This window comes from Paralichthys olivaceus, chromosome 9, assembly GCF_024713975.1.
Source record: "Paralichthys olivaceus isolate ysfri-2021 chromosome 9, ASM2471397v2, whole genome shotgun sequence".
NCBI classification, from domain to species: domain Eukaryota; kingdom Metazoa; phylum Chordata; class Actinopteri; order Pleuronectiformes; family Paralichthyidae; genus Paralichthys; species Paralichthys olivaceus.
The window spans coordinates 17,075,369-17,100,260 of record NC_091101.1 but is presented as its reverse complement, the minus strand read 5'-3'; the positions used below and the strand labels follow the sequence as shown (position 1 = coordinate 17,100,260).

Here is a 24,892-nt window from a genome sequence, read left to right as displayed (position 1 = left end):
CTGTTAAATATGAAGCTATAGTAACTGGTTAGCTTGGCTTTGCAACGCTGACTCAAAACATGAGGAAAAAAAGCAGCCTGGCTCTGTCAAAAGATTATAATCAAAAGAAAATCAACCCATAAACTTCCACAATTAACAAACAATATTTATTTTTTTGTAGAATTTATGCAGAAATTGTATTGTATCCATTTCAGGTTTTTCAGGGACTTATGTGGAAGTCTTTTTATCCAGAGGCATAGGAGTTTCTGCTGTCGTATTGAATGTGATATGATAATCAATCTTTCAATGAAACTCTGCCATATTTACATATTTTAGCCAAACTATCCTTTAAGGAAAAAAGAGGGTAGAGATGCTTTGCAGATCTTTTCCTTACAATTGGTAGATTAGAGTGATTTCCCAATTCATTAAGATGGGGAGGTCAGGAGAGTGCAAGAAACTCAGTTTCCCATGAGCGCAGATTGAGAGGAGATGAAGGAAAGAAGATGCAAGGGAAGGAAACAGCCTAATGCAAGGAAATGAGGTAATGTGTGACAGGGGAGATGCAAAGAGCACTGCACTGGTGAGAAAACATGCAAACACAAAGTGAGGGAAGGACAGAAAGAGAGGGAGACAGAGAAACGGAGGTGTGTGTATGTATATACATACACACACCTCCTTTAAGAAAGGTAAATTGGCACAGGAGTTGAGGCCTGCTGTCCTCAGTGACTATGTGCGGTGCCTAATGAGGCAAAGGGATGTAAAAACAGACAGCCATAATGAGATGGCTGATGGACACGCTACTGAGAAGGAGACACATATGTATACACACACACAGACACCCCCCCCCCCCACAGAGATGAGGAACAAAACTGCAGACACATCCAATGAGAGAAAGGTACGAGCGAGAGTTGAGGAATGCTAGAGACAGAGATGGCAGAGGTGAAGAGACAAGAAGCAGAGAGGAGAGCAGGAGGCAAAGTGAGAAAGGAGCTCAGAAGGCAGTGGAAAGGATTCTTAGGAAACAAATGCAGAATGGAGCTGCAGAGACGGGGTTTGGAGTAACTTCTCTTTTAACTAAACTCTTTTCCATGTGTGGTGTAAAGTTCCACTGTGCTATAGGAACAATTGAGTGATGCTTCGAAGCTGAACACTAATTTATTAACTGCAAAGTGTCTGGAATGAACGTATTTGATTAAAATTGCTGCGGCCTTACATCTTGTTTAGAAATGTTTGATTTTCACTAATGCATGGCCTTTGTGTTATTAGGAACAGCTCCCTTGTAAATGATCGGATACACTAATTACATTAGCAGTTTCAGTGAAAGTGATATTTTATGCAAGGACAGACACATCTTGTGGGCAACCAAGCTTTTCCAGACTGGAACATGACAAATAATGGAGATAGTAATTAATCTGTGACACTAGCTGTGATATTTGACCATTGTCCATTTAACATTGTTAAATAGGACAGAGTAATGCTTAAGATCATGGTCAATAGGCATTGTAAGTCAACACAACTGCATTCAAAGAGTTGTGGTATCAAACCCAAGTAAAGTAAGATAAACTGCAAGAGGCAAACATTTGATGTGGCAGAAGATGAGGTCAAACTCCAAATGCACTCGATCTTGTTGGTTTGAATGTATCTGTTAACCTTGTCAGCCACACTTTCTGTGAAACATCTGTAGTCTCGAAGCAAAAACTGAGATTTACTGTGTGAAGCTTCAATTGAAGTATATCATCAGTCATTGCACATTAAAAAGCAGAGCAGGATATAATTAACTGTTTGATTTCTATAGATCTGTTTCACAACTGAAATGTCCTGATGCACAATTTAATTTTAATTCTTCAGGAACTTTTTGTACATTATATAAAGTATATTGGCCTGCGGTGGCATGGTGGTAAAGTGGTTTGCACTGTCGCCTCCTTGCAAGAAGGCTCCCAGTTTGGATCTTAGAATGTTCATGTATGGAGTTTGCTGGTTAAAATCCCTGTGTAGCGTTTCTCCCACACTCCAAAGACGTGCAGACTGGAGTTAATTGGTTAATTGGAGATTGTCCTTATAGGTGGGAATGTGTATGTGTGTTTGACTGTGATATGTATATGTGACCTGTCCAGGATGTACCCTGTCTCCTGCCTAATATCACCCTGCAACCCAGGATAAGTCTTGTAATGGATATTATGGATATTGAACTGGCTAATTTAATAATTGATAATCAGCTTCAGCTTCTGAAGTGACAGGTGGAGGAGCAGATTCAGAGTAAGGACACAGGATAAGTTGGGGAAAAGTTGTTTTTTCTCCCAGTGACCTTCAGTTCATGTTTTGGATGCTCCTTTTACTCATTAAAAAGACAGAGTTGCTAGGTAACCATCAAACAAAGAGAGGTTTCTGTTGTTTTTGCAGTTTAACCCTGTCTGAGTATAAGAGAGAGGGAGCAAGGGGGAATCAGTGTGTCTTTATCTCAGCTGTCTCTGCCTGCCTTCCTTCCTGTCTCTCTGTCTGTCTACTGGTATTTCTGTCTCTCATTTGTCTCACTCCCTCGTTATCTTGGCAGGATGAAATATATGAGAACAAGTGACACACAATCACTCAGTGTGTGTGTGTGTGTGTGTGTGTGTGTGTGACCATGTTTGCTTGTCTGAGACGACATGGACACTTGGGTGGGTCAGTGCACACTTGGCCTGATCCAGCCCGTTTCCTTGACAACTGGCCAATTAGGAGCAGTTGACTTCCAGGTGACCCTGACACAACAAGTTACACTCTAATGAGACATGCACGCACACGCACACACACAACCACACACACACACACAGTGTAGAGTCCTGTCTGTCCCAGCTTTAGCTTCACTGTAACACGTCACTCACAGATTTACACTGGAAGAATTCATAATCCCTCACACACCCACATACTCAGTGAATATGTTCAGCAGTGCAAACACACATTAAAGGGAGGCATGTTATGTTATTTTCTGTTTTTTTTAAGTTTGAAGATGTGTTCACCAGTTTAACCCTCAAACTCCAAAAGTGTTTTGTGGACTTAAGCACTTTACCCCATTTTTCAGTGAACTATCCCTTTAACACCCAACACTCAGTTCCTGCATCTGTCTCTCAGTGCTGCTGTCATTAAAGAGGCTGGCTGTCCTGTGAGGCTCTCTGAAGGGTGACGCCTGTTGTCAGGTTACATGTATCCCAGGTAGCCTAGATTTTTCAGCTGTGCGAGTCTCTATGTGTATTAAGTGATGCAGGCCTAGAGTTCAGCGATGCACAAAACCATTACTTTGAGATAAATTATGCAAACAGGGAGTCCAAGGTAAGGTAGGAGAAAACTGGCAAAGTCTTGAAACATAGACTTTAAAGATGGATGCGTCTCCACTTCTTCCCACAACCCAGAAATGACGCCAAAATATCCCAGATATGAACACTGTCAGCTAATTTGGAGCCAGAGGGATGAGCCACAGTATCGAGGTCCCACCAAAACACACGCTCGAAAAATTGATGAGTCAGTTTCAGCTGTCAATCATGATGGTTCACCCTGCTTTTTTTAAGTGAAACTGAACCAACTGAAAACATGAACATTTGAACAAACATCAGTGATAAGAACTAAAATGTATTTGACAAGTAGTTTAACTTTTAGTTTGGTCCATGTCCCATCGACTCACATGGAGGGGTAAGGGTTTATGACTGTCAGTACAGCTAGCAGGTGGCTATTGAGATGCTTTGGCTTCACGTTTGGGGACTAATCATGTTGTCCATCTTTATACAGTCTGTCATTTGAATGTGCAGTGACACTTTAGTTAGTTTATGTGCATGATAATAGGAAAACATAGACCTGCTTTACTCCTGTTTAAAATCTAAATTAAAGTAAATAAACCTTTTTGCAGGATCTGAAAAGAGTAATATTTCAGTTGTGCCGTTGTTGCTCTGTACATTTATTTTGAAACGTCAGTGTGGGGTTACAGACTGAATTAAAACCTGAAGCATGAGAAGGAAGAGCATAGAGATGTGGAACAAACAAAGAAAAAGAGGTCAAATCTTCTAAAAGACCGAATTAAGAAGAGATAACTGAGACTGAAACCCAGGAACAAGAGTAAATCTGTCACAGCGCAGCTAAAACCTGTTTCATTAGCTGCTGACACCTCATCCATAGATTCACACCTACATACAATGACACCTTATATATTTAGGCAGCACACGTGGAAATACTTTATCTACATCTGCCAGAATTTATCTGTTTCCTTGCCCTTACTAACGCAAACATTTGTAATAAGCTCATGAAGGCTTAAAATACATTCATGTAATAACATGAATATTTTCACAGCGCTTCGACACTGAGCTCATGTGTTTTAATCAACCCATCATGGAGAGTGGGCTTCATTTAATAAGCAATTGAAATTTGACTGGAAATGTTTTTTGAAATATGTATTACAAACACCCTCAGCTGGTGATGAGACAGAACTGAGTCATCTAATAACATTTTGGCTGGAAAAAGACATAAATCAGACAAGTTTGAACATCTTCTAATCTCCACATCTTTCTGTCAACACACACATATTTCAAAAACTCTCAGCCCGACAGTGCTGCTGATCTGTTACACCTCTAACTAGCACCTCTAACTAGCATGGCATCCATTGTTACCTGGACTACGTATGTTTCCTTCCGCTTATTAACATGACTTTTCTCTTCCTCCAGGGCTCTTACAGGAAAGATGCGTTTCACATATTGGAGGTGCAGATAAAATACACCTCAGTCAACCAACATACATCATTAAAATTAAACACGCACACTCACACCTCTCCCTCGTCACCAGTGACTTTTCATATCCATGGAGAGTTTGATTAACACGATGCAGCACCTCACTAAAGGTCTCCATTAATGGGGGGGGGGGGCAGACAGGTAGACAGACAGATCATTGTTGGTTACTAAATCCATCACCACGATAGTCGCAACAGGAAGATTACTGCTTGATGCTTTCCACTTGGCATTTGGACCATACTACATTAACAACATTGTTGCTACCGAACTTTTTAAAATCCAGTTGATTTATGTGCATGTTTGTTAAAAACATTAATGGGCTTGTGAATACAGTCTATTTTCTTTGACATTGTTTCTGTTTATGTGTTTATTTCTGCTAACCCCTGTAACTATGAACACTAGCATCCATTAAAAGTTTCCACAGAGTCACACGGTCCAACTTATCTATGGTCCTCTGATGCAATCGAACAAGAAGACAACACAAGGAGGGGAGGTAAACACATGGGAAAGGAGTGGGAAGACACCTACCGACGCACATACACACACACACACACACACACACACACACACACACACACACAGACACTCCTGTTGAACTTCACACTTTGCAGACAGGATTTAGTCAGTTTCTGTGGGAGTGCTTTGATGTCCTGTAGACATCAGAACTGCCTGTTATCTTAATATACACGCACACACATGCACGTAGTCACGCACGCACACACTCTAGATTAGAAGAAGAAAGAAAAAAATGCATATATTGTATATTTTCTTCATAACCATCTGCACTGAAACAAAGTGCTTTATTTATGCCTTGTAGGTGTCTGTGTGACAGAGTAATAGCTCCTATAATAAAAGACAGTCACTTCACACACATTGTTTTTTCCAGGTGTTAAAAGTGCTAATATGCATTCGGACAGACGTATAGAGTGAAGAGAGAAGAACAGATGGAAGCAGGAGAAATTATATCATAAACTTGTTGGTCCACAGTGTTGACAAACTGCCCTTATTTTCTTTGGTTTGTGGTAGGGTTGCAAAAACCACATAATCATATAAACGTCAATACACTTAAAATTTGATTAGTGAAACACTTCCTGATAAAAGTCATAATGTCTAAAGCATAGTATTTGTCTTTCTGTTATTACTCCAAAATCACAACTCTGTGTCAATGCCTTTAGAGGGCAGGTGTGGAAAATAAGTCTTATAAATCCTTGTCCTTATCCTAAGTTTACATTACACGTCTTCACATGAATCCGTTGTCACTCATATTATACTGAAAACATTTTCTTTTTAAAATCATCATTGAGATTTTGTTACCATAAACTACCCCAGTCAGGGTGGAGCAAGAATGCAAAAGAGCTCAGTGTAGAGCAAGTGCTGCCGAGTGACTGGGAGAGCGAGAGAAAGACAGAGAGGGGATGAAATAAAACAGAGACGAAGAGAGAGAGAGAGAGCGAGAGTGTAAGAGAGAGAGAGCACCCATCCTGAAGTGAGCAAAGCAAACTTTCAAGAAGAAAGTCGCCCAGATGCCACGCGTGGGAGGCAACCCTTATTTATTCATTTCTGTTTATCTGGCTGTCAGTAATTTATTCAGAATACACTGTTTAAAATACTCCTTCTCCCTCTGTCTCTCCATCTCTTCCCCAGAGATTAGAGGGGGCCTGCGACAGGGCTGCATATTCCCCCTCTCCCATATTGTCTAATAAATATCTGAAAGGAAGGCAGAGAGCACAGTGTCTCTTGTTCTTTGTCGAGCGCTGAACGGAGACAAAGAGGTGTGGCAGGATTTGTTGCTCAACGCATGCACCTGCTTAACTGTGGGAGATTGGTTCCTAGCACAGTGCAAAAGCAAACAGGTGAGTGCATGGAAACAGATGTGCACACACACATGCACGCAAGTTCATGCAAACAGTTCTCTCACCACAGGTTTAATTTGCAAAGATTAAAGTTTGTAATGTGCAAATGTCACACCAACACACAAACACGTGTCTGCACACACACACTTAAAAACACCTGGGAGTGTGACTGCTTGGCAAAGTGTTGTTGTGGCCTGGAGCATACTACCTGCTGTTTTTGCATCTCACACACACACACGCATATACACACACACACACACTTGCACACACACAATGAATGAATGATGACACGACACAAAGCTTGATGAAACGATATTTGGGAGCCCCTTCAGAGCACAGGGCTCATCTAACACACACACACACACACAAATGAAATCTCATCATATTCAGATAGAGAAGAAAGGATTACCTGCGGCTGATTGCTGGATGAGAACATGTAGGAAGGGAATTGAATCCTCATTCAGATGACGTGTGTATATGTGTGTGTGTGTGTGTGTGTGTGTGTGTGTGTGTGTGAGAGAGAGATTCAGCCCTTCCTTTGACCTCTCTGTGACTCATTTCCATTAAGCTCCAATGGAACTCTTTCCCCATTTAATAATTAAATTTTTTGAAAGAAAGACAACAAATGTCACTTCTGGGCATTAGGGAACCTATGTATTAGAAATGCACATTATGATATTCCTCAAATGTTGGCAGTTAACCTAAGTGTCCAGTTCAATCAAACATTCTTTTATTTGACGTGTGTGTGCAGGCACACTTACGATGTTCATGAGTGTGAGCAGGTACTTTTGGACGTCCTCCTTCCCGTGAAACTGGACCACTGAGTCATCAACGCCCAGCAGCACCTCAATGTTGTAGGCCCTGTCCAGTGTCTGTCTGCGCATTCGCCCTGCTCTCGTGTGGTTGATACTCTGCTCCACACCGCGGTACAGAGACTCCAGGTCCATCAGACCACCGAGGTCAGCACCTAGATTTGGAAAAACAAAAGGTTTTGCAATTAACACATGCAAACGAGTAAAGGAGAATTTGCATACAAACATCAAGGAGAAAGGGAGGAAAAGTAGAATGAGAATTTTTTCCAGATTCATATAAGGTCACCGACATTTGACCACTCAAGTCTTATCAGGTAATGTTTGACTCCAAGTGATAATGGGCGAAAATGTGAAGGAATTCCCTAAAGGCAGATGATCATCTTCAACGGCCAAAAACATGTTTTGTGAGGCCATTGTGACCTTGACCTTTAACCCCCAAAATCAAATCAGTTCTTCTTCGAGTCCAAGTGATGTTTGTACCAAATTTGAAGGATTTCCCTCAAGGTTCTCTTGAGATGTTGAGTTCACAAGAATAAGATGTTTTTACAGACAGACCACCTGACAACATGATGCCTCCAAAAGGAAAGTTCCGTTTGTTTATGTTTGCATGCTCAGCTGCTGTGTGTCCAACACCATTGTCGTGCATTTTTCCCATATGCACGTGTACTCATCTGAGCACTCGTACATTAATGTCTGTGCGTCTGTCTTCTGTTTACTTTCAATGACACCAGTTGACAGAATCGAGCATGTGTGTCCCTCGTAACTGGTGGCAACGGTGCGGCTATCCTTCGCAGATCCTCTCCTAATCAACCAAATATTTCTGCTCCCATCTGAATAAAAGCAGCAGATGGTGCTTGCTAAACACATGGATTAAGACGGCTCCCTCACACAGGGGCTGCCCACCCTGCTCTTTTCTTGGCTTACTACATGCTGGAAAAAATGCAAATTACACGAGAAACTCAATTCGAGGTTATTCCATTGGAAAGTGTGCAACCTACAGCACCCCTGATTTGTTCAGATCACTAATTACATCCATGGTTCTGCCTACACAGGTATGTCAGAGTGTGTGTGTAATGTTGTTCGGACATTTTTGGACAACGCGCTCCTAAATGACGATGATTTAAGCGCCCAGTCTTATCTTGTTTCTTTTTAAATCTTTAAAACCCAGCGAAGACTTGCAGGCAGCCGGGATACAGAAGATAAATTGTCCCGTATTGAGAGCCAAGGCCATCCTTCCCTCATCATCCCTCTTCCTTCCTCTCTCATCCTTCTGGTATGTAGACACAGCATGGCCTCGCTTGTATGGAAGCCATGGAAGGCCAAGTCATGCAGTCTTGAACATGTGGTCTCTGTGGAATCAACAAAGCATAATACTTCCCGACTCCAGCCAAGGCCTCCTGCAGCTGAGGATGATACACAACTCAGCTCATGGAGTGTGTGCGTGTACGAGTGAGTGCACGCAGGTGCTCGTGTGGACAAACATTTCCAACTGGGCCATAAGTCACCGGTCCAACAGAGGCTTTAATTTAGCTGAGCCTCGGATTCTGGGCCGACTAACTGTAATGGATGTTTTTGACTGCAAAGCTAAGATGCTGAGTCGATTCAACATGTGGCATGAGGGGAGCGTCGGAGCTCCAGTGTTTTGACACATACAGTTAGAGCAAGTGTTGAGTGGAGGGGAAAGAAACAAGATGCAAGAGGAAGATACAGGGAAGATAAGGGGAGGGAGGGAGGGAGGGAGAGAGAGATATCTGCCACCTTGTCTCCCAATCAGCAAGGGGCATCCCGCGTTCCCACTCCCTCTTATGCAACGTTTCCTAGGCAACGGGCTCATGGGTAAAACAAGGACCGCATGGCTAATATTGGCTCCTGAGTCGCTAGTGGATTGAATCTGGAAGTCTGAATATCTGCCCACATTCCAGTGAGTGACAGAATACCCACACAGAACGAGGGAGAAACAGGAGGTGGGGGGCAACGATAGAGACGAATATAATATAGCGAAAGACAAGAGACCCTGAGAGGAGAATCTAAAGATTATTGCAGCACATACTTTTTGTTCTGTGGCAAAGCTTGTCCCTGTCACACATACACACACACACACACACACACACACACACACACACACACACACACACACACACACACACTGTCTTGGCCGTCTTGTTAGCAGAGGAAGCTGGATATGAGGCAGTGGACTTCACAACAACCCTTGGCTCTTCCTAGTTATGGCTGCATTTAACGAGCCTGATGTCATAACCACACCATCTGTTTTTAAAGACAGGTCCAGATATTTTTACCTTTTGCTTATGTAATGTTGAGACAAAACAGAAAAAAACAGTATTGTGTTGTGTGCTCTCGCAGTGTTCGAAAACTGTGGACAACTGTGGACACTACATAGCACGGGGCCTTAGCTGTATGCTAAGTAGAGAAACATGGCAGAGGTAACTCAAAGTGACAGAAGCCCTGTAGAAAAACAAGACGTAACCGAACCGAAGGTTGAAAGGTGCTTGACCAGTTGGCAAGCTGTGACTGTTTAATCGTCTCCATTTCATCATCGCACCTCTGTCCTTGCTTATATTTGCTAAAACACTACTTTCATCTTGCTTCAGCCATTTTGGAGCAACTTTTTCTCTTTCCCAGAGAAAAACTTGGAGGAATAAGAGAGACGGAGGGAGGCAGTGAGGGAGGTGAGAGGTAGAGCTGAAGGGTGTGATGGATGAGAGAGAAAGATGAGAGGAGACCAGAAGGACCTTGGGTGTTGTGAGTTCCGCTTCAAGCTCCTGCGGTGATGGAGAATATCGCTCCGTTGTAGAGCATCAGAGTCTGTGTGTGTGTGTGTGTGTGACTGCAGAGGGTGAAGCATCAGGGTGTGTTGTCGAGCAATAGCTTCCATTAGCCTTTGTAACTAAAACTGGTATCACTCTCAACCTACAGAAAGAGGATTGATCATAACAATGTTCACTTTTTCTTTCTCCATGGAGGATCATTTACAGTCTCAAATCTCATCCTCCCACAGTTCTTACCTGCACACGCATGCATGCACACTCACACACACACACACTCACACACACACACACACACACACACACACACACTCACACTCACACTCACACACACACAGCTATTCATGTCTCTTCCTACCTGCCGCTTTCCTTCTCCTTTTCAGGTCCTACCCACTTGTTCTCCATTCTCATTTATATTTTCACACTCCTATCCATATACATACCTCTGCACTGCCACCACCACACACAAAACCCCACCCTATGCAGACCTCCTCACACACCTACCCTCCCGCACTATGCTCATTCAGGTGCGGTAGAGACCGTGGCCTTATTAGGAGACAAAGGTTCTTTGTCTTTCAACCTTTGCTAAATGTCAAGAATGTCTGGTTGCCTGCTGAATATGTGTGTGTGTGTGTGTGTGTGTGTGTGGGGTGGGGATTGTTTAACTCATTCTTAAATATGTTTTGTCATTAGTAAGGCACTTTGAATATAAATACACTTTGCCAGACAGACACACACACACACACACACACACACACACACACACACACACACACACAGTGATGATATATTGTTTTTACAAGCCTGGTTGGCTGCTCTTTTACGACGGCACCCAATCAACTTATAAAAGAAACAAAATACGCAGTAAACAAGCTCTTAAAGACGACAAAGGCAGTTAGAGGATGATTACTGCGGTTGGTCTGAACTGATTAGTTTTAAAGTGCCAATACATTCCAACAGAGCATCTTGAGCAACTTCTGTAACTCTCTAAAACCGACAATCCAACAATTTCACCCACTTCCTACTGTGACAGGTCACAGCAGTAAAAAAGGGGTCCAGGGTATGAATTTTTATTTTCGCACACTCTTTTTCATTTGTCACTATTTCTGAGACATTATGGGAACTACTTCCTGGAGAAACAAGTGTGCAATATTATTCACAACAATCATCAATAATCACTGTCTGTGACCCTGAGGCATTTCCTCGTCTTTGCCTACCTACATTGTCTTGATGATGTACACGTGTTTAAAGGCTCAGTGTGTGGAATTTAGTGACATCTAGAGGTGAAGTGTCATGTTGCAGCTGAATATTCCTCATCTCACCCTCCACTTCCAAACATGAAAGAGAACCTGTGGTGAACTTCAGTTGTCATGAAAACTAAAAGGTTTTAGTTTGTCCAGTTTAGACGACAGTAAAAAACATGACGGCCTTCACAGAGAGGACCCCCGTCCATGTAAATATAACGTTTTTAGTTATAAACGGCCCATTTTAGAGTGAAGAAAACAACAATTCATACAATTAAGGATGGGCATGCATGGCGGTTTAGTATTAAAACTCACAGAAAGTACGCACCATGAGTGAAAGCCATCCTTGTGAGAAGAGCATTTCTGTTGTGCACAAATGTGGTTCCCCGATGAGAGTCTGCAGCTTCACTTAGTAAATCCATTTTTGAGACTTTGGAGACGGGGCCAGTGATTGACATCTCTGCTCTTTTAATAAGTTACCTCAACACCCACATTGTATTGATCATAATGACAATTGTGGATATCCATAGTAAGACTTGAAAACAAAAAAAATTACAAAATATATATTTATAGTTGTTTAATGGAAATCTGTAATTTATCCAGCAGATTCATTCTCCATTTGTGAAGAAATGCTTTTTTGCAAGTATGGTTTTATGCTCTGTTCCGTGCATGATTTTAAGATAGATGGCAAAGTTTTGATTATATATTTGTTGTAACAATTTCAGAGAGACGAGAAATTTCAGTCCCTAAAGTTAAAACATTGCCTGTTACAAAAAAGTAAGTAAGTAAAAAAACGTTATAGTAAATGTATTAACATTAGCTGCATCTGCCTATACACGGATTCATCCCTCAGGAGTGATTAAAATCTTTAGTGTTGTTTATTATGTATTATGCATATTATTTGTGGTGGGGGGAGGGATGGGGAACTCATTAGTGTTTACCTGAGTTCAAGGCTGTCAGTCCACAGGGAGGCACAGTTATCTACACACAGGAACTAATTTACTTACGGACACGTCTTGGTCATATAGCTCACAGGGGCATGGACATTTTGTCTCCCTGGTGACAGCTTTATGGGTTGTCAAGGTGATGAATGGCTCGGACAGCTGATTGTTAAGGCAGCTGTTAGCATCTGGGCAGGTAGCAACATGCCACACTGTCCCACACAATGTCTCTGTACTGAATGCTCATTATTCCTCCGCTGCCGTATGATAGCTGTAAAGGCTACAAAGTGTGGAACACAGAGTGAACTATGCCTCCCATAATCATACTGCCGTTAATTATTTAGGTTGGCAGCAATCTAATTTTACATAGACAGCTCCCTGAAGACCACAATAATTATTCATACATCAAGCACTGAACTTTGCCCATTTATTAGTAACCGCTTTAGGTGAGGGTTGTTTATTTTTGGCAGCAGTTTCTATAATGCTGATGAGATGTTTTGGGTGGTCGAGCCTCGGCTGTGAGTTTGTCTAAATATCTATAATGTTTAGGCTAAAGCATTTTATCTATATATCTGTGCTCCCTGAAGTGGAGTTTTTATATTACATGAAGCTCCTGTAATCAGCAGGCAAGAGGGCCACCTAAGCTCACTGCTACTCTGTGCGCCTGAGTGGATTTTTGGTGGTTCCAGAGACAAGGCAACCTTTAGCTAACATAACTGTCTTGTCTGTCAGAGACGCACGGGGCCGACAGCTGCTGGGGAGGTGCTACGGTGCCGGGGTGCACGCCGATTCCCCCGTGTCCTGCCGCACACCATGGTTTCATTAGCTGGGCTGAGCCATTTCTTTATAAAGTCAATATAACGGGTGCAGAGTTACCTGCATATTCATAATGCAAATTCACACTCATGACCGCACTTGTTGTCACAGATGAGCCCAAATGAAGTGGTGTTATTTCTTACAAGCTGCAAGAAGCTGAGTGAACAGCTCTTGTATTATCAATAATTACAGCAAGAAGGACAGCCCATGTAAACACATCTCAAAACAAGGTAATCTAATCACTGCTGTCCGCGGAGGCAATATTGTTAGCAAAGATCAATCATATCCCCAAACTCTCTGTCTCTCTGTGGTTGGATCCGGAATGCTCGATGTAAACTGGAGAGCCTTAGTGTCCAATAAGACAGCAAAGCCAGGCTGATATAGGGCTTACTGCAGGTCTCATCCAGTCTGAGGCTGACCTGTCTGAGAGCCTGTCCGTCTGTCCTTCCCTGTGTCCGTCTGTATTGGCCCAAGCCAGCCAGACATTTATCAAAGTCTCTTGTGAAATCAAAAAAAGTAGGAAAACATCACCAGCCATGACAAGGTAAACGCATGACATCACTGGAATGTAGACAACAGCATTTGCAGACAAGATGGATTCTATCTACATCTCTCATCAGTGTCTTATCAAGCTCCACTGCACGTCGTCTAATTTAAGAAAACCTCAGTGATAGATCAGTCTTACTGGGAAACAGTGTGTGCATGAAGAGGAAGATAAAGAGAGCGAGGCTGACAGCGAGGTCCAGTTTATGGAGAACCTATAAAACTCAGCCTCCTGTTTAGCTGAAAGGTTTGTGGCTCCCTCTCTCACCAACCCTGCAACAACCCCTCTTCATCCATCTCTATCTCTGTCACCTAATTCTCTCCTTCAATATATCAACTCTGTCCCCTAAAAATTATGTTCACTATACAACTCATTTACATTATATTTTGCGAGAGATAATTCTGCCTGGATTATGTTTTCGTCAGCATAAAGAGGAAATGTTTATATTGAACATACCAGGAAAACGTTCACTGTCAGAACATCTCTTATTTCGGACAATATTTGCTCCGTGAATAAAGCGGGAAATAGACAAGAAAAATATTGATTATAACTTTCATGGTGCGATCATTTGGATTTGGCTGAATTCAGGATGGACACATGCCCTATGGGTTCAAACTAATCTCTCCAAATTATATTTGACAAAGCAGAATTGAGTCTGAACAGCAGAGTTTTCTTCTCCCAAGCTTGTTTTTATCTTCCATTTCTGCTTCTATCTTTTCATTCATCTGCTCATTACCTCTGCCCTCAAGCATTGTCATTGCACTAACTGGCACATCAGACTGCGACATGTTACTGATTGGCTGTGAGATATGTTCACTAGTCCTTAACTGAGATCTTTCTATGTATTGAGAACTTGACTTAAGGGCATTATGAAATCAACTAATGTGAAATCTCTTGTTTCTGCTGCTCGTTCCTCCTGTCCTTCCTGCTCCTATCCTCATTTCTCCTTCCTTCCTTCACCCACGCCCCCCAGGCAATGTCCTGTCGTGTCCTTAAGAGCTCAAAGAGCAGTCGGCACCAGCCACCTGAGATGTCCAGCTCCACAGTTATTATGACAGGCCAACCAGCCAAACATCAGTCAACCTGAGCTCTGTGGGGATGGGGAGAGTGGGGGAGGAGAGGGGAGAGAAAGTGAAGATGGAGAAACATGATGGGAACAAAATAAAAAACAGCAATGAGGTAAAGGGAAAGGGGAGAGATAATAATGTGAAGGTGAAATAGGGAACAGAGAAGCCCTTTGACTCTACACATACTTTGAAAGTTAAAACCATCCAGTTATTTTACCTCAAAACTTTTTTCTTCCTTACTTTTCACATTCTATTGCATTGATACTTTTAATTTTTCACTCGCTTAAAATGATTATATACATTACTTTCTAAAATAAATGAACACTGTGCGAAATGGCTTTGAGAAAAGGCATATTTTCATGTCAAATATCAACATAATATGAAATTTCAAGTTTTTCGAGAACAACTTGCATTTTTCATTTTACACTTCAATTTGAGGGTTTGCAAAAGCTTTCTTAAACAGTTGACTGAAAACCAAACAGACTATTAACACCCTATAAACAGGATTCAGGTCACGCTAAAATATACTTGGCTAAAGTGCAAATGCCTGTGCCTCGGTGTTAATGCCTCTGCCAACAGCAGAAGTGCAGTGAAACACAAGTGTCAATCAAGTTGTGTCAACAGTCTTGTTGAATCACTTGGTTCCTAGGTAAGACAGTCATGCCTCCTCTTTGAGTTTCTCTTTCTGCAACCCTCTCTCATTCTTCTGTTTTTTCATTTATTGTTAGATGTTCTCTGAAGAGATGGATGCAAATGTCATGTTAACACCTGCATACCAACATCACTTTTCCTTTCCTCTCCTGCTCCTTTCATTTTATCCGTTATTCATTAAATGCACCTTTTGAAAGGGTAGATATGGAGTGAGTGGGGGTGAGAGGAAGAGAAAGGTGTGATACAATATGTATGCAAATATTCTCTCCAAGAAACTCACCAGTAGAGCAAAGCACGTATGCCACAGGGCAGCAGGTTGAGGATTCATCATCCAATATCACCTCATCATGGATGGTAATAATAAACACATAAGCCCGGCTGTAACACAGTTATACAACATCTCTAACTCAGCAGACTAAACTGAGGAGTAAATCAGCAGATTACACTGGAATGACTTAAAGAATCAAGGCATGGAGTAATTGAATACACTAAAAACTTGGACACAGGGAGGTGAATAAAAATACAAGTGTTTTTGGCATTCAAAAACTGGCGTGCTCTCACACCAAGAAATATTGGTGCCTAGTCGGGACACAAACGCACAGACGGAGTTCTTTTCAATTGCTCAGTGCTCGAGCCAGACGGCAGAGAATTAATAAGGCACTACAGTGTATCGGTGTTACTAACTTGGCGGTGTTTCATAACAAAGTCGTTCAGAGCAGTTATCAATTAGAAACAATTAAAAGAGCCATTCATCATTCTTACAAAGCCGCCTCTGTACAGGGAGCAGCGCTGACAGAGAGGCTGATAAAATGTAATCAAAACCACAATCAGCTAAAGAGACTTTCAGAGACTATGTCATTTCACACCTCAGACTAGCTCTTCTGCCGAACGCTGTGCACACATGGCCACTGATTCCGAATCTGTGGATAAAATGTGACCACAGAGTTGACAAACAGGAGTTTTATAAGTCCTTATAGGCTACGTGCTGGTCTATTTGTGTGCATTCTTATGACTGATATTACAGTTTCCTTCTTTCCTGGAAAACCCAGGCTTCCCATATGAACTTCTATGTTATCACTGCGGTATTGATAACCAGTGCAGATAGGATCTTAATGCAAATATGCACTGGGGGAAAGTAGGACCTATCTTGTACACAGCGTATCTCTGCACATCCGACTTCCCCCATCTCTCCGTCCCCCAGAGGTGATGGTGATGGCACAGGGTGAGGCTGTAGCCCCCCACCCCCACCACAGCCCTGCCCCCAGGCATATGGTTAATCAATGCATCCTCTTCCGTACAAATGTAACTCTATACTCGAGCAGAGAGGATAGGGGAGCTTGCGGCGCGGCCTCCCCCCCGTCTCTCCATCACTAATGAAGCTCCCAGGTAAACAAATCACTACACACAGGCAGATGGCCAATAAGGGAACAAACACTGGGGATTTTTGATGGGATCACGACAAAGTTTTTAAACTAGTTGCTAATGACATTTCTTCCTTTCAGCATCTATTTATCATCAAACAAAACTGATTGGACATTTGGCTGTGTTAGCTCAAAAATGCTCAACATGTCATTATTTCTGTGTCTCCTTTATTTTGCACATGAAATATGAATGAGGATGTGTTTTCATTTGCTGACCTGGACTAAAGTTGCAAAGTGGATTGAATTCAGAATCTGCATTAATCAGCGCTTCACAAACAACGATGTATAAGACCCCGTTCAGACCTGGTATTAACATCCGGCCTGAGAGATCCAATCACAAGTGGTAAGCTTTGAGTTCAGGTCTGAATGCAACGAAATGCCTCCTGAATGCATCCTGAGATCTGATCACCACATTCGGAGGTGGCCACACTGTTTTCGCTGTGTGATCATGAATGTGTCCTGGGCCACAGTTGAAGCACTGCCTACTCCAATGTAGTTGTACATTTCTCAGTGGCCACCATCACAATATCAACAATGACCAACTCAGACTGGGTTAACAAGACATCATTTGGTTTTCACAGGCTCAAATGAGCCAATTCTTTTTTTTCCGATCATAAGTGGCATGATGAGAAATGAGACACATTCAGGGCACATTTTAATACCAGGTGTGAACAGGGCCTAAGATGACAGGGAACAAAGAAAACCATGTGGAAGTCTATCTCAAACTTCTGTTAGTGTTTCCCACTAACAATTAGTTTTTCAGCGACAATGTCAGGCAGCACATGGCAGTTGAGGCCCTTCCCAGGTTTGGACGGTCATAAAAGTCTCCCTGCTCAATCATTAGTATAAAAGTGCGGTTCAATATAATCTACGTAGTTCTCTGATAAGAGGTCACAGAAAAACCCAGAAACTTCAGGAGAGTTAAGTGAGGTTAAATGAAGTTCTTGCTGCTGCTGTCCTCACCATAGCAACAGTCCCTGAGGCCTGTGTGTAACACTGTTTAGAGCATCGGCTGTATATTAAGATGGATGACATGACAGCTCAAGAAAAGTGAAGTCTAAGTGTTAAGATCCCTCCTGGTGGCTGCAGTATAGGTCATAACTTAATTGGTTATGTGATGCTAGAAAAACAGGGTGAGACGTCGTGATTGACAGCTGAGACTGACTTGCGATTGGTCCATCTCCTGACTCTGGCTCCGAATGGTAGCGTTCGTATACAGGTTCTTTTGGCGTAATTTCTGGATAGTGGGAGGAAGTGAAAACGTGTCGTCCATCTTTACATACAGTCTATCGTTCAGAGCTACTCGCCAAACCATACATATGGAGAAAAAATAAGGGTTGCATTGTTCATAATTAAGGGCCATAACTTAATCTTATCATGTGCATGTGGTATGTTTGTCAGAGGGAGTGCCATGCAGCTGATATAATGTTTTAAAAGAAAAAGCTAATTTCAAGTGGGAAAAACACTACTTTGTAACCATAGCGAAACATGACGAATGAATCAATAAGACAAATGTTTGGTCGATGTCTTATGGTGTCGATGTCGATGTCACCATGATACAGATCTTGATATACAGTCTGTTGATAAACACTTCACCACTCGCCTTGATCCACTCAGTTTATTCTATTTGGTTTTTTTAGGGTTTTGTCAAAATGAAAAATGAGCCAGTGCTTTATGTTTGGATGAAAACTAATCCCATTCACAGCAACGGTCCTCCAGTTAGACGTAGTGAAAATAGGTTGTTATAAAGGAATAGTTTCCCTGCTATCCCTATCCCAGGAGCTGGCAGGAAGACTTGTCTCATTCTCCTCGCTCAGCAGAGCAAGTAATACCCACTAATCCTACACAGAGGAAGAGGCTGATGGGATGAGAGAGGGAAGAGAGATGGAAAGAAAAAGAGAGGGGAAGAGCTAATTTCATTATTTACAGTTTTTATATTCAGTCCTATCTTCAGCCAGTCACAGGCTCACCCTTACACACCAACATGTTTGTCTATGTGTGTGTCTGTGCTGGAGCATGCCCAGTGTGGAGGACTAGATACAGACCAAACAGTTTCAAATCGCTTACAGCGCTCATTTAGTGGGGTTCGGACATACGGACACACACACAAGCCCATCCAGTTTGATGTAATGAGATATCTAATGTTTCCCAATTTAGCCTCTTCATCCAAGTAAAAACGAAGAAAAGGAAAAGAAAAGGAATGGAAAGGAAAGCAACAGAAAGGAATAAGTAAGGAAAGGAAAGTGAAGGAAAGTCAAAGGAAAAAAAATTAAGTGAGGGAAAGGAAAGGGAATGAAATGGAACAAAAGGAAAAAAAAGGAACTAAGGGACAAGAAGCACAAGATTCTTGTGTTTCTGTCTTTGTCCCCTCCTCTGTTTAAGGGAGTAATATATCTCTATCTCTGTCTATCCTGTTGTAATAGAGTAGGTCTCACTACACTGCCCGAGGAAATTGCCTTATGGTCCCTATGACCCTCGTCTATATGTAGCGACACACACACACACACACACACACACACACACGCACGCTCTCTCGTGGTGGCCCCAGTGACACTGCTTAAATATTAATGACCTGATTCTCTCTCATTAATAATAGCTGCAGCGCTGATTACTGTGCGTATTGATGTGTGCACATGTGCATTTGTGTATTTGTTCTGCCTGTCCGTGGCATATTACCCTCCAGAAGGATTACTGCCATTGCATTACTAAGGTAAATTAAATAAAATTGAATTACATAACAGCGAGGATGTTAAAGTTTAATATATGGTGATAAATCCATTGTCGGTTCGTGTCAGCATGTAAGTTTATGTGCATGACAAAGAGTGGGGATGGATGGTGATGGATAATATGAGCAGACACGCACACACACACACGGAAAATAATTAAACATGGATAGGCACACATACAGACACACACAGACTTACAAATATACAGACAAATGCACACAGACGGACATTCACTCAGTTAAGCCATGCATGAGGCGTGTGAGATGCAGCTGGCTTAAGATAGCTTAGAACTAAACACTACACACAACACATACACACATGCTGACGAAAAGCATGAGTAGACTTCAGTATCCATTGGGTTGTAATGGAGAACTTTGCCTTCCCCTGCTAAGAATAGCCGTAGTGTAGCAAGCCATGAAAGAGGAGTGAAAGGAGTCAGTGGGTAGAAAGACGAGTGTGATTTGATGAGCTTTGTCCTTTAGTAAAGATGAGTCAGCGAGTTATAGTAGCACACACATGGGGACGAAAAAGCAAAACAAGGTTTTCGCCGATGGAGAAAATTAGCTTTGATTAATTTATGTATTCCTATTTAGTTTTTGTGGAAAGAATAATGTACTTGTAGCTATACACTTGATGATCCTGTTGTCATTATTCCAGCTGCTCCTCCTGTTCGGCATGTGTGGACTCTGTCTATTTTGTTTGTGCATATGTTAGTGTGAGTGCCCTGGTTTGTGTGTGTACTTCTGCAGCCAACAACAACCCCACAAAAGTCCCATTTCCCTGATGAATTACATGAAACTACATTTAGACAGGGAGGGAGAGAGAAGTCGTGAAAGAAAAGAGTAGAGGGCGAGAAAGAAAGAGAAGGTAATCATTGCTTCTTAAGACTAATGCAGTTACAGGACGGCGGGATCTGCTTGGCAGTGTAGAAACACACAAAACTAGTCTTGCCAAACATGCAACACACCAAACGTTTTCTGATACCGATACCAACATTGAAAATGTCTCCAATTCTGTTGAAAGTGCCGGATCGGGCAACGGCGAGGACGCAAATCTATGTACTGATCTCATACCACATCTTTAAAGTAGGCTATATTTTCTTTACACAGATAAAACTGGGATTTTCTTTTCTGAAAATTTATCTTCCGCTCTAATGCAGCAGTTGTGCTGTACTTCCACCTGTGCTGTTTTCACAGCGGTGGGTTTATCATTAGCCAGAACCGTCTGCGTCATGAGTGTTTTGTTGACATACTTGCTTAAGTACTATGCATGTTCCTGGAAGATCAATGACAAGCTATGCACCAAACAGATGCAGGATACACGAAGCAGCCATCTTACAAACGCATATGTGTAGTTAACAGCAAGTATAGTTAACCCCCAAAAAGCAACACAAAAGGGTTGATTTATCTGTGTACTTTATCAGTCAAGACTGTCAAACTGGAAAATAAAAGTTTGATGACATTCAATGTATTTGTTTTTCAAAGGTATTCTTATTGGACCAGTACTCGGTATCTGTTGATTGAGTCCAGTTACTGCAATTGGTATTGGGAAAGGAAAAACGATATTGAAAAACATCTCTGCAACATACACTTCATAACTCTGCTCTTCAGGTCGCCCCGTTCTTATTCTCCCACCTGACAACCTCATCCCCACTCACCCCTCCTCCACCCCTCAGGCAGAGGTGCAATTCAGACTTCAGTGTCCAACCGCCCACCCACGTCAGGTCTCTCTGGTCCTGGCTGTCGCTACTCGCATTGTCTGGCTGTCGCTGATGGAAATCATCTTGTTAGTGCTGTGCTAATGTCTGCTCTGGATTCCTGGGACACTCTGGCTGCCACTATTTTAATTGGCTGACTCTATTAATATTGCATTCGTTTAAATACAGCACATCACCTTTCCCTTCGCTCAGTCTGACCCTGTGGCTGGCTGCTCGGTATGTCGGACTGGGAATATAGATAGAGGGAAATTATTCTCACTTTTACATATTGCTTTGGATTCTGTTTTTTTTGGTTAAGGTATGCTTGTCAACACTTTGAGTGAAATGAATTTATTTTATTTTATTGACTTTTGAATTTGAAGATTAAAGGGACAGTAGTGGAGAAGTTTTTATAGGAACATATTCATATATTTATGGAAGTAGGGAAGTAAGTTTTAGGAAATTATGAGCCCCCTTCTTTATTTTTTAAGTGTTGGGGGTGGAAGTGGTGGACAAAGAGGACAAATATTTAACAGCCAATGAGACACAAGCCTGATGACTCATGGACAGAAAGAGAAGAATCAAACTTAGATGTGGATACATTGAGTTTGTTGGGTTCATGGGAGTTTGCGGGCGCTAGCTATAAAAATGTTTGTGAGCATGGTGCTCCCTCTCCCTCTCTCTCTTTCTCTCACACACACACACACACACACACACCTGTCAGCCCTAGGGCTACCTCCAGGACATAGTGCATGATGGAGTTATGGCAGGAAAAGGAAAACACAAGGAGTGGAGTAAGTTTGGGACGGTGATATAAAAAGCTACGAGAGCTACGGCTTCGGGTGTAACCGGAGCCAACAGCTGGATCTTCTGTGGCTCACCGTGGTCTTCCAACACACTGATGCCCACTTCAGAGGATGTTAGAGAGGAAAGGTCCTCCACGTGTAAAGAGCTTCCTGTAGCAGAGGGACCATTCGGTTCTATGTCACTGTTTATTGTTTTTATGGCTTAAGGACATCTCTGACAGTGATGCTTACATCCGGCCCCACCTCATTTGCCCTTCTCACACTCAGCAGCACCTCCGTCACCCCCTTAGTCCGATCCCAGTTTTTAGCATTTTTCATGATGATGCAATGACTGGAGTCGAGCTTAGATTTGGGGGTGGAGTAACACTTTAAGCTCTTTGTAACAAAGACTTTGGGAAAATAGATCTTGCTCCATTGCGATGATACCATGGTAGATAGCAAGTGATGTTTGTCTCCTATTTAAAGAATCCCACTCAGCTCTGATAAATGAACAGGAGATGGAATTTTTTCCCAGTAAAGCTCCATAGAACTTTTATCTTCAAGAATTGTGTTTTGCGAAAACATTTTTTTCTGCATATTTGTCAACTACCCACGTTTTCATTTCTTTCATAAGCATTTACAAGCTTATGCATCTTTCTGTGAAACCGCATCCTCGTGTGAGCTAATATGAGATGAGGCGAGAGACAGAAATCAGCTTACTGAAATGTAAATCCCATGATTCAGTGTTTATTCAACAACTCTCTCTGTTGTATTGTTCTCCGTATGTTAGCACAGAACTGTAACTCACATGCTCTCGCTAGATACACTCGCTAAATCCTTATTTAGCTGTTTTGCAGCCTGGGTGTGAGCCCCTAAACCAGTCAGTTTGAAACAATTAGGCACACAGCACCAAGAAAGCAAACACGGTTGTTATGAATTTCAATCGTTAGGGGAGCAGGAGGTAAGTAAAGAGCTTCAACAAAGTTAATGTTATCAATCTGAAAACACTTTCTGCCTGCGCTGTTACTGAAAAGTTCAGTATTTGGAGAAAGCTCAGAATTTAGCACATTATTTGAGGTTTGTAATAGATAGAGTGATGATACACTGACTTGACAATGCACTAGACTTGATTTGGCGGCCCTGAAGGTGAAAATTGGTGTCGGGGAATGTAAGCACAGGTAAGATAGTAATGCGAACTGCAGCTGCAGCTTGGAGTTTCTCCGTGCACACGTGTTATGTGAGTCATAGTTGCTCCTGTGGCCTTTAGCGGCCATTCATCTGTCATCCATCGTTTCAGCTCAACTCTGCTGCCATCTCAATCGCTTGACATAATACTGCACATGCACAACACACACCTTCTCTGCCTCTCTTCTTCTCTCTCAGACACACACATCCACACAGTACACGTTGTCACCAGCGGAGTGTGAGTGGAGCAGAGACACTCACACTGTGTCCCAACAGTGTTCCCTGATTAACGAGATGGTTTGTTCTCTTCCTCAGGCCTGGACCAATCAGGCACGGGGACACAAATCTCTCCCCGCTGGTGATGCTGAAGGCCACCGGCCACTATTTATTGGCAATCTCAGCCCTAACTACCCAGACAGAGAGAGCAACACGCTTGCCACAGGCGGACACCACCATGTCTGTCTCTGCGTGTGTCTTTCATGTGCTGTAAATTTTTCTAGGGGAAATAAACATGCTTGCTGGTATCCTGAAACATTTTTTTGGGGGCGCATCAAACAAATACACAGCGAGATACACTGAGGGATCTCCCCAATTTTTAGACTGTGTGGGTTTGTCTTAGAAGCATAAAAACCACAAACCCATCAAAGCTGTGATTAAAGAAGATTAGAACATGAACTAGAAAAAATGATGTCTTCTTATATCTCAACAGAATAATTCCGTCTTCTTTTTTTACCTCTCTGGACTTAATTAGCAGGATTTAGTCGGCTTGGTGCTGTAGCAGCTCAGCTAAAGTAAAGTTAGTAATTGCCGTGTTTATCTGCTTTCAGAGTAAAAATAACCCACACAGAGAGGTTGTGACAGTGTGGCTGCTTCCAGCAAAGCAATAGTCTTGTTTTGTTTGTTCATAATCTGGAAACAACTCCTTGTGGCTGGTTACATTTTTATCCCGGAAAGGCCTCGATGACAGCTCTGTTGGTTAAACGTTTAACAGGGTTCCCAGTAATTATTTCAAGAAGACTTCAATTATTTACAGTGTCTGTCTTTTTATAACATCACATCAACCGCTAAATTACAGATGGTCCTGGTAAAAACTTCAACCTCAGAGGGTTGAACTAGTGTGACAAGGAGTTTAACGAGAAGCCTCCACATTTATCTCTTCTAATCTAACCTCTGCTCATCCTTTAATCATCATCCCATCTCTGTCTTCTCTCTTGTTTATCTATCTGCTATTAGAAACCTTCGAAACCTCTGAGTATTAAGGCTTCATGCATCCTTTTAATCCACAAGAGGGCAGTGCAGAATTGAGAGTTTCTGATGACAATAAACATGGCAACGGTGAAGCAGGTTGTGATAATGCACCTGTTTTCCCCTTTACTGGTGCAAAGTCAAATCGAATAGATGTTTTTAGTTTGATACCAACTTTTAAAAGCTGTGTCCCAATTCAGGGGCTGCATCCTTTGGAGAATGTGGTCTATACGGGCCACGCAGATCGCCTCCTTTGTGGGCCACAAAGACTGCGAAGGCCAAACTGAAATGAGACGGTCTTGTCTACAGATGCTTTCCGTGGTCGGCGTCACCAGGTGTTCCCGCTCTTATTGTTTTTGCCAAACATAGAACTTAAGTTGGTCATGAGAATGCGTA

General features: G+C 42.2%; 1 protein-coding gene across 2 annotated transcripts in view; it reads right to left on the bottom strand.

Annotated features, from left to right (window-relative positions):
- LOC109643920 (A disintegrin and metalloproteinase with thrombospondin motifs 2) overlaps positions 1 to 24,892 on the bottom strand; it is a 103,644-nt gene that overhangs the window by 17,774 nt on the left and 60,978 nt on the right. For both annotated transcript variants that reach the window (XM_069531681.1, XM_069531682.1), the window contains exon 4: positions 7,342 to 7,547. In XM_069531681.1, coding sequence (XP_069387782.1) covers positions 7,342 to 7,547 — 206 coding nt within the window. The remainder of the gene's footprint in view (positions 1 to 7,341; positions 7,548 to 24,892) is intronic.